The sequence below is a fragment of the Bison bison genome, unplaced genomic scaffold, assembly GCF_000754665.1.
Source record: "Bison bison bison isolate TAMUID 2011002044 unplaced genomic scaffold, Bison_UMD1.0 scf7180017864364, whole genome shotgun sequence".
Classification (NCBI taxonomy): Eukaryota; Metazoa; Chordata; class Mammalia; order Artiodactyla; family Bovidae; genus Bison; species Bison bison.
In genome coordinates, this window is record NW_011494936.1 from 3,776,783 (window position 1) to 3,788,129 (window position 11,347).

At 40.7% G+C, this 11,347-nt stretch overlaps 1 protein-coding gene across 1 annotated transcript in view; it reads right to left on the reverse strand.

Annotated features, from left to right (window-relative positions):
- Positions 1-2,670: 2,670 nt before the first annotated feature.
- The window catches only part of HIBADH (3-hydroxyisobutyrate dehydrogenase), a 108,891-nt gene continuing 100,214 nt past the window's right edge, over positions 2,671-11,347 (reverse strand). The window contains exon 8 of the mRNA XM_010855399.1: positions 2,671-3,647. Within this exon, the coding sequence (XP_010853701.1) occupies positions 3,489-3,647 (159 nt within the window). The 3' untranslated portion in view covers positions 2,671-3,488. The remainder of the gene's footprint in view (positions 3,648-11,347) is intronic.

The window sequence follows — 11,347 nt, forward strand, 5'->3', positions numbered from 1 at the left end:
GTGTATATTTTAACTTTTTTTGAGCGCTTTCTAGGAGGAGAATCACTGGATCACGTGGTAACTCCATGTTTAACCTTTCAAGGAACTGCCAAACCATTTTCTAAAGTGGATGCACCGTTTTACAGTCCTGGCAGCAATGTTATGAGGGTTCTACTTCCTCCACATGCTCGTTAACACTTGCAATTGTCCTTGACTCACGTTTTGTTTCAAGTTTCCAAAAGAGCACTTAATACTAAGCTACACTATTGATGATAACTTTGTAGATGAGAAAGCTGATGATCAGGAGGGTGACTGATACAGATAACGCTTATAGGTCACTGAAGTCCTTTCCAGCACTAATACTTATTCTGTTGAAAAAAAAGTATAATTTTTAATTATATTTAATTGTAGTATTTAACTGCAATACTACTCTATCCTTCATATAAGATGCTGGCAGTTTGACACATGATTTTTATGCTGGTTTTTAGTTTTCAGAGCTCCATCCATGCCTCTACCTTTCTCCTCTCACTACTCAAAGACCCCACTTAGCAAGCATCCTCTTTTGTGCATCATTACTTTACCCCTCTCTGATCATTTCACCTCCGTCAGCATAACCCTATAACACCTCCCATCCTAAAAATATAATGAAACTTCCTTTGACCCCATGTTCCCTACCAGTATTTATCCCATTTGTCTTCTTTCTATAGCAAAACTTGAAATTTGCCTCCATTCATTTCTCTCTTCCCATTCCCAATCTTATTTTTAACACTCCACCAAAACACTTGTCAGAGTCAACAATGACTTCTCTTTTGCCAAATCCAAATGACTAATTCTCATCCCTTATATTACTCAACTTGTCAGTAGCTTTTGATACAAATAAGCATTCTCTCCTTATAGTGAGTCTTGCATTTGGCTTCTGGGACACTGCTCCCATTTTTTCCCCTACCTTACTGGTCATTCAGTCTCATCTGCTGGTTCTGCCTCATGTTCCAACCATTAAAACCTAGAGTAAGATGGGGCTCGGTCCTTGGACCTGCTTTTTCTCCACTTAGATGTCTATCATAAACTCCTGATTTTTTCTCCTATACCTCTCCCAATCCTCCCTAAATTCTTCTCCCACAATCTTGTTCTCATAGTACATGGCCACATCTTTCTTCCACCTTCTCCACCAACCTTGGAGTCATCCTTGACTCCTTTTCTCTCTCCCCATCCATCTTTATGTTTAGAATCTGACCACTTCTTGCCTCTTCCATCTTCATCATTCTGGTCCCAGCCACCATCATTTCTCACCTGGATTATTACCATTGCCTGCCTGGTCTCCTTGCTTGTACCCTTTCCCCAGTAGTCTGTTCTCCACACCACAGCCAGAGGGATCCCTCTAAACTAAAATCTTTCATGTGCTGGCTGTGATTTAGGTTGTTTGCACAATGGTCCCATACTGCCCCCTTCTCCGTGTCCACATCTTATGCAACCCCTCCCATATTGACTCAGGGCTTTGCTAGGTGACCTGCTTTAACCAATGGGACAATACAGCCATAAAGCAAGCAGAGGCTTGAAAAAAGCTTGTTCACTGGGACTTGTCCTATGTTGCTGCTGGGAACCTTCTGCCACCAGGTCAACAAACCTGGATCTTCCCAAAGGATAAGTGACCATGTGGACAAAAGCCTCAATCATTCCTGCTGTCCCTGCTACATGAGACCAAACCACAGCTGCCAGCTCCAAATGAGTTAGCCCAGTCAGAAGAATAACATAGCCCACGTTGAGAATCTTAAAAAATAATAAATGCTTGTTATTTTAAACCACTAAACTTGGCAGTTTATTGGTTACCTTTCACTTTTGCTAACTGACATGCTACGTTTCACTCAGAATAAAAGCTACCATCCCTACATAGCCTCCAAGGTCCTACACGATCTGGTTTCCCTGTCTATGACATTTCACAGTTCTGGCCTCCTTAGTCCTCATGTATCTTATGCTGTCCTAACTCAGGGCCTTTGCACTTTCTGTTCCCTGTGCCTACAATGTTCTTTCCCAGATACCTATATGGCTTGCTCCCTCGCTTCTTTCCTATCTCTGCTCAAAGGCCACACTGCCCTTACCTGCCTAATAAGGTACCCCTACACTCCCCATCCATCTCCCTCACCCAGCTTTATTTTTCCTTTTAGTTCTTATCATCTGACATACACATTCAACACTTATTTCTTGTCTCTCACACCTCCTCACATATACACCTAAGAGACACCAGAATTTATGGTCTACAAGGGCAGGACTTTATGTTTTGCTCATCACTGGAGCCCTAGCACTTACAATAATGCCTGGAATTTCTGATCACCAGGAAAATGATTAAAGTAGCAGTACTTTGCTAAATCTGGTGTCTAGGTATATGGCCTGGAGTATTTCTAGGGGCTGTGATGGGGAAAAAAAGCAACTGTGCTGCCTATTGGGACATAATTACATCTACTGCAGGCCAAATTCCTATAGTACCCACGAACCAGAAAACAAACAAAGACTCATTAAGGATGCAGGCAGAGGGGAGGATGGGGGCTGCCCACTGGCCAGTTCACACTCAGTTCCTTTTGACCTGCCCTCCCTTCCCCTCATCCCATCCTTTCCCCATTAGTCGACAACACCAATCTGTCAGGTCATTTGACTGTTCACCAAAAAGGTTAGGAAGACACAAAAACTCCAAGGAAGTATTATCAGCATAGAAATTTATTTGAATTCAAAATAATATGGTTATATTTAGGATAATGTAATAATTATCTAAAGCATATATCATTGGCTCTGAAACAGTTCTAAAGAAGTCATTCTTCTGAAGTCAAAAAATATGTAGTAAGAATGTACAAGGAAGCAAAAATATATTTAAAAAAAAAGTTTGCTGAGTATTGGGAGTTGTTACAAGAGGGGCACACTGAGATACTATAACAGGGTCCAAATTACATAACATGCAGCAAGGCATTCTCTTGCTCTATCAACTCTTGGAAAATAAACCATAACCTCAATGCAAGACCACCACCACTGGGTTAACAGCATAAACTTCCTGAGGGACACAGGGAGTAATTCACTATACTTTCCCTTTCCCTAACTCATTTCCTCATACCAATTTCTTCTCCTTCCTTGAGGATAGGTTTTATCCTGTTGAAAAAAATTGGTCTTATTTGTGAAAGTGAAAAGTGGAGTAAATAATATCCTGATTGAAGTAGGCAACGTTTCAGCTGAAGATGCTCAGGAATCAAACTTTTGAAAAAGGTCAGTTGGCTAGCTAGCAGAGACCATCAGTGGCTTGCAGAAAAGGAAAAAAAAAAAAAAAAAAATTCAGGTACTAGGTGTTTTCTAAATAGATAAAAACAATAAGCAGTTAAAAATGGGTGAAAACTCCCAGGGTTTATTGTGACCTAGACAATCAAAAGCAGACAGGTGACCTCTGATTAAGCCCATTTACTTGTGAAGTGAGCTATAAGTGGCTCCAAGAGAGTTTGGTTTCCAACAGTGTCCCCAGCCAAAGGGCAAGTTCAGAATGTCTCCTCCTCTCGTAGAAACTGGAACACGGATGAGAAGTCTTTTTTTGAGTAGCCTTTTGCACACATCATCCTGTAGATCTGATGGGCTTGACTGCCCAGAAGGATTGGGCTCTTCGTGCTGGTGGCAGAGTCTTGTGCTAATCCCAGATCCTAAATCAAACAAGGGTGGAGGGAACACATTGAGGCTGTGCAGTTAAGGCTCACTTCGGAATTGTGGCTCCTAATGCTTGGGTTTCAAAGAAGAAAAAATGAAATCTGAAAAAATAAGATACTTACAAGAATGACGTTAAGTTATCCGTGTTTGTGTGTGTCTATAAATATTTGATAAGTGCTATCTTACAGCTACAAAACTGCTCCAGAGACAAACCTTGATTTCTGAGTGTCCTCTCCACTCCTCCACAAAACCTATCTGTTTTGACTCTGGACAGGTATGTTCCTATCCAGAAGAGACCACATAGAGAAATGCTTTTTCACATCTGCAGAAGCCTGTAAGCCTAAGACAAACCCCAATATGAAATTAAGCATGATGAAATTATCAATGATGAAAATATCCATTCAATCTCTTAGCACATATTTAAAAAATCCTGTGTGCTAGACACTGTTCTAAGTGCTGGTGATACGTAGTCATAATAAAACCAAGTCATTATTCTCAGGAACTTAATGTCCAGTGTGGAAGACAGACAGGAAAACAACTGCTGAACTTCCAGATAATGACAAGTGATGAGGAAAAATAAGCAGGGTAAGGGGTCAGGAAGTCATACATAGCAAGGGGTAGAGTGGAAGGAAGAGAGTTCTGATTGATGAGATGTTTAGGGAAGACCTCCCGAGGTGAAGACACTTGACCTACGATGTGAATGTGAGGGGGCAGTGAGCTGTTTGGAGAGCTGGGGGAATAAAGTTTCAGGCGGGTGGAAGAGCAAGGGAAAGGCCCCGCAAGAGGCATAGCTTGGATGTTCAAGAAACAGTGAGACTGAACTAGAGTGAGCAAGGGGCTGGGGAGGGTAATGAACCTGGGGATGGGCAGAGGTGGAACAAGAAAACTTTATGATGTTTGGTGAGAAGGCTGGATTTTCTTTCAAGTGCAATGGACAGTCAGCATCACATCAACCCTTTAACATCTCTGAGAGCTAATGCTTCATTCTGAGAGTTTTAGAAAACTTATGGTTGTTTAAAAATAGACAAAAGCTAACATTATAAATTTTTTACAGTTAAACTGTGGTGAATGATATCTTCTACTAAGAACAGAATCTTGTCCCACCTTGAAATATGTAGGGTAAATGGAAGACAATGAAGGCATGGATAACTGAAATAATATTCCCCACATTTCATTTTATTTGTGATTATATAAGAGCTGCACAAGTGGCAAAACCAACTAGATTGCCTTCTTACTGTTACCATCCTCATTGCCTCATCAACAGAAAAGTCAACAAGCAATGAAAAAGGAGGCAAGATCAGGACCATTTGTATTCTTTGAGGAACATTCTTGATAAATGAGCAGTTATGGATACCATCCATTCAAAGGAGGAAATGATTCAAAGAAAAAAGAAGAAAAGTTTAAAGAATGGGTTAAATCTCTAGCTGCTTGGATATGTATGATGCTATAGGTGTTAACATGATTTTGTGCTTACTTATATATTTTCACATGCAAACACATGGATTTGGAAAATCTACTTAACCTAAAACTTGTCTATAGCTACTCACACATTTAACAAATGTGGGTGAATAAGCTACATTATTGCTTATACCTGGACAAGCAGATAATCCTCTTGTCAACATCATTTTGCTGCATATCTGCAAGATGCATTTATTTAAAATGACAGGAAATCAGCACTGAAAGACTGCCTGTAATTTTTAACCTAGAAATATAACTAGAATATAAAAACTTAGAGTAAACATAACATATTGAGGAGAACACAACATTATTGAGAAGGAAAGTCTATTAGAGGTTTTCAAATGGGCAAGTAAATATCCCAAATAAGAGCTAATAAAACCAAAAAAAGAAAGCTAAAATAGCTTTGCTGGCTGCTACCTCAGAGGACAGACATTCTAAAAAGAGAAAGGTGATTTAGTCTATAAAACTCTAAGTGGTTTGTCTGTCCTGAAATGTAAGAAAAGAAGGCATGCTTTGAAGTCTGTAACATGTAATCTAAAACAAACAAATGCCCCACTTCACTAATCAAATAAAAATATTTATGAATTCATGAGCTCAGTGGGTGGTTCAGGGGAAAAAATAAAACAATTGCAAAAGTTTTCAACAAATTAATGAAGGACCAAGTCACTGCATTTTACAAGGAGACAGGTACATTAAGTAAGTAACAACAGTGGTCATGATATTCCGTAAGTTGTTCCTTAGAGGCCATCAGAAACAGACTTTTAGGTTGAGGAGTTTTTGGATGTTCTAATTATGTTCTGATTATATACACACCCTATATTAGAATTTTATGATGTTAAGAAATAAACATATAAGCCTCTACTTTAAGAACACACTAACATTATCTCTCCCAACATAATATGATCTAATAGCAGTCAAGCAAAATATCTCCTAGTAAGTTAAGACCTTGTCATGGTGAAGGGGCTTGCATAACTCAATGAAGCTATGAGCCATGCCATGCAGGGCCACTCAAGATGGACATGTCATAGTGAAGAGCTCTGACAAAATGTGGTCCACTAGAGGAGGGAATGGCAAACCGCTCCAGTATTCTTGCTGAGAGAACTCCATGAACAGTATGAAAAGGCAAAAAAGATATGACACAGGAGGAGGAGTCCCCCAGGTCAATATGCTACTGGGGAAGAGTGGAGAGCAATTACTAATAGCTCCAGAAAGAATGAAGCAGCTGGGCCAAAGTGGAAACAATGCTCAGTTGTGGATATGCCTGGTGGTGAAAGTAAAGTCTGATGCTGTAAAGAACAATATCGCATAGGAACCTGGAACGTTAGGTCCTTGAATCAATCAAACTGGACGAGATCAAGCAGGAGTTGGCAAGAGTAAACATCAATATTTAAGGAATCAGTGAACTAAAATGGATGGGAATGGGCAAATTTAATTCAGATGACCATTATATCTACTACTGTGGGCAAGAATCCCTTAGAAGAAACAGAGTAGCCTCATGGTTAACAAAAGAGTCCAAAATACAGTACTTGGGTGCAATCTCAAAAACAACAGAATGATCTCGGTTTGCTTCCAAGGCAAACCATTCAACACCACAGTAATCCAAGTCTATGGCCCAACCACTAATGGTGAAGAAGTTGAAGTTGACCAGTTCTATGAAGACCTACAAGACCTTCTAGAACTAACACCAAAAAAAGATGTCCTTTTCATCACAGGGGACTGGAATGCAAAAGTAGGAAGTCAAGAGATACCTGGAGTAACAGGCAAGTTTGGCCTTGGACTACAAAATGAAGCAGGGCAAAGGCTAACAGAGTTTTATCAAGGAAAGACACTGGTCACAGCAAACACCCTTTTCCAGCAACACAAGAGACAACTCTACACATGGACATCACCAGAGAGTCAATAAAAATAAGATTGATTATATTCTTTACAGCCAAAGATGGAGAAGCTCTATACAATCAGCAAAAACAAGATCAGGAGCTGATTGTGGCTTAGATCATGAGCTTCTTATCGAAAAATTCAGGCTTAAATTGAAGAAAGTACAGGAAACCACTAGGCCATTTGGGTATGACCTAAATCAAATCCCTTATGATTGTATACAGTGAAGGTGATGAATAGATTCAAGGGATTAGATCTGGTAGAGGGTCTGAAAACTGTGGACAGAAGTTCATAACACTCTATAGGAGGTGGTAACCAAAACCATCCCAAAGAAAAAGAAATGCAAGAAGGCAAACTGGTTGTCTAAAGAGGCTTTACAAATAGCTGAGGAAAGAAGAGAAGTGAAAGGCAAGGGAGAAAGGGAAAGATATACCCAACTGAGAGCTTCCCAGGTGATGACAGTGGTAAAGAACCTGTCTGTCAATGCATGAGATAAAAGAGACACAAGTTCAATTCCTAGATTGAGAAGATCTCCTGGAGGAGGGCATGGCAACCCACTCTAGTATTCTTGCCTAGAGAATCCCATGAACAGAGGAGCCTGGAAGGCTATAGTTCAGAGGGTCACAAAGAGTTGGACATGACTGAAGCAACTTAGCATGCACACATATCCAATTGAATCAAGAGTTCCACAGAATAGCAAAGAGAGATAAGAAGGCCTTTTTAAATGAACAGTGCAAATAGAGGACAACAATAGAATGGGAAAGACAAGAGATCTCTTCAAGAAAACCGGAGCTATTTAGGGAACATTTCATGTAAGGATGGGCAGGATAAAAGACAGAAATGGTATGGACCTAACAGAAGCAGAAGAGATTAAGAAGAGGTGGTAAGAATATATACAATTACACAAAAAAGATATTCATGACCCAGATAACCACGATGGTGTGATCACTAACCTAAAGCCAGACATCCTGGAATGTGAAATCAAGTAGGCCTTAGGAAGCATCACTACAAACAAAGCTAGTGGAAGTGATGGAATTCTAGCTGAGCTATTTCAAATCCTAAAAGATGATGCTGTTAAACTGCTACACTCAATATGTCAGCAAATTTGGAAAACTCAACAGTGGCCATAGGACTGGAAAAGGTCAGTTTTCATTTCAATCCCAAAGAAAGGCAATGCCAAAGAATGTTCAAACTACTGTACAATTGCAGTCATTTCACATGCTACTAAGATTATCCTCAAAATCCTTCAAGCTAGGTTTCAGTAGTATGTGGACTGAGAACTTCCAGATGTACAAGCTAGGTTTAGAAAAGCAGAGGAACCAGAGATCAAATTGCCAAAATGTGGTGAATCACGGAGAAAGCAAGGGAAAAACATCTACTTCTGCTTCACTGACTATGCTAAAGCCTTTGACTGTGTTATTACCACAAACTGTGGAAAATTCTTAAAGAGATGGGAATACCAGACTACCTGACCTGCCTCCTGAGAAATCTGTATGCGGGTCAAGAAGCAACATGGAACGACTGAGTGGTTCAAAACTGGGAAAGGAGTACAACAAGGCTGTATATTGTCACCCTAGTCATTTAACTTATATGCAGAGTACTTTGTGTGAAACGCAGGGCTGGATGAATCACAAACTGGAATCAAGATTGCTGGGAGAAATATCAATAACCTCAGACAGATACGCAGATGATACCACTCTAATGGCAGGAAGTGAAGAGGAACTAAAGAGCCTCTTGAAAGTGAAAGAGCAGAGTGAAAAAGCTGGCTTAAAACTCAACATTCAAAAAACTAAGATCATGGCATCCAGTACCATCACTTCATGGCAAACAGATGGGGAAACGATGGAAATAGTGACAGATTTTATTTTCTTGGGCTCCAAAATCACTGCAGACAGTGAACGCAGCCATGATATTAAAAGATGCTTGCTCCTTGGAAGGAAAGATGTGACAAACCCAGACAGCATGTTAAAAAGCAAAGACATCACTTTGCTGACAAAGGTCCATATAGTCAAAGGCATGGTTTTCCAGTAGTCATGTACAGATGTGAGAGCTGGACCATAAGGCTGAGTGCTGAGGAATTGATACTTTCAAATTGTGGCGTTGGAGAAGACTCTTGAGAGTACCATGGACTGCAAGGGGTCAAACTAGTCAGTCCTAAGGGAAATCAGTCCTGAATATTCATTAGAAGGACTGATGCTGAAGCTGAAGTTCCAATATTCTGGCCACCTGATGCATAGAGCCAACTCACTGGAAAAGACACTGATGCTGGGAAAGACTGAAGGCAAAAGGAGGCAGTAGAGGATCAGATGGTTAGATAGCATCAGTGACTCAATGGATATGAATTTGAGCAAAATCAGGGAAATTGAAGGACAGGGGAGCCTGGCATGCTGCAGTCCATGGGGTCACAAAGAGTCTGACACAACTCAGTGACTGAACAACAACAAATAGCCTCATCTGCCCAAGCAGGTATGATTGCTTTCATCAGTAGCATGAATGGGGATTTTTTTAACCTCTATCAATTTCTCGACACAAGTCTCATCATCTATAGTGTGTTTCACTACCAGCTCTCTGAGGTGATGAAAGCATTTCTGTGTAAATTCTCTCATTTTAAGCAAAATTCAGAAGTCTTGTTCTTTGTAAGGGAAATGACACCTGCATTTTACAGAGAAAACAAGGGCAAAAGAGAACAATGTTCATATGTTTTACTACTGAATTGTCTTATGCTACCTTCTACTATCAAGGAAATAATTTTCAAGGACCTCAGTAGGGACAGATTCTTCCTGGGCAGGGATACTGCAGCAAACGGTGGAAGGAGAGGTGTGACACAGGGTCAGCTGCAGTTGAGACCCACAATAAAGCCAGCACTGCTCACAGGCCACTTGGTAGCTGCTTCTTCAATTGGAGCCATTAGTAGTACTTGGGAAACCAAACAAGCTAACAGGCCACAACCTACTTCACACAGATAGAGAAAGCAAACCGGGCATAAATGCGGTTCTCTCACTCTTCTGTGTCCTGATAAACGACCCTGCGGCTTTGTGAAAACAATCCGCTTAAGGAGCTACTTTCTCCAATAAAAGTAACACAGCACACTACATCAATAAAAGCCTGTGTGGAAGATATGCAAGCCGAAATACAAGGTACAGACTGGCATAAAAATTAGTGTTTTCTTAAATGAAACATGAGGAGAAATGAAACTACAAAATCCACAAAATAAGAAACATAGTTTCAAACCTGGCTTCACCCAATCAATATTTCAAATGAGCTGACAATGTGCCAGGGGTCAGGCTGGAGGGAGAGGAAGCACTGAGGTAGGCCTGGGGCAGACCAGGCGCAGGGCTGCCAGGGAGGGGAAAACAAGGGGCCAAATGAGTCCCATGCGGCTAAAGCAAAGGAGGGGAGTGGGAAGCAGAGATGAATCAGGAAGGAGAGCAAAGGCCTTTAAGAAAACGTGCAGAGACGGACTTTAACCTACAAGCAACTGGAAACCACGAAAAGAGACTTAACAGGAGAGACGACATAATCAGGTTTTTACATTTTAGGAAGCCCACTCTTTGCCATGTCATAGAAAATGAACTGGAGACGATGAGAATGAAAGGCAAGGAGACCAGTTGAGGGCTGGGGTGGCAGCATCCAAATGAGGTTCAGCCAAGGCATTGGAGGTGGTGGAGAGGGCAAGTGGACAAAGTCAAGGCACAGTCGAAAAGCAGAATGCACGAACATCATGGGGAACGAATGAGGGTGACCTGCGCACCACATCCAGGTGTTCGTACTATTACTTTGGTCGAAAAGTAAAGGGCAGGGTTGTGGGCAGTGAGAATGGGACAAAGCGCTACACAAAAATCTGAAAGTCTGTCTAAAAAGTATTTCCTAACGTTGAAATCACAAATGAAAGAAGGCTGATAATTTGCTTTTCAAATGACTTTACACATAAACACATATTCTTAAAGCAGGAAGATGTATTTAGAAATCTAGTATCATGAGAAAGATCCTCTCTTCTGTGATATGTACGTCTAATGTCATTAGATTATTAGCCATCAGAAAATGCTTACTGCTTCCATTTCTAAGGACTTGGCAAATGACTAGAAACAAGAAGATTATAAAACATAGGAAGAACAAAATTTTACCGACTCACATTACAAACAGCCAAGCACAAGAGAAACATCCTAATCTATTCTCTATCAAAAGACCAGGATTAAAAATGAACAAGATAAGGGTTTTTATCGAAGCTAAGTTTGAGCTAATTTCCTGTGAGTGAGTCACTATTTTAGTCATCTTGCCTTCTAGGATAGGGGTGTGCTTTGTTACAAGCAGGGAGGAGTGGGGTCGGGTGAGGTGGGTGGGGTGGTGAGCCCTGGGGAGGGAG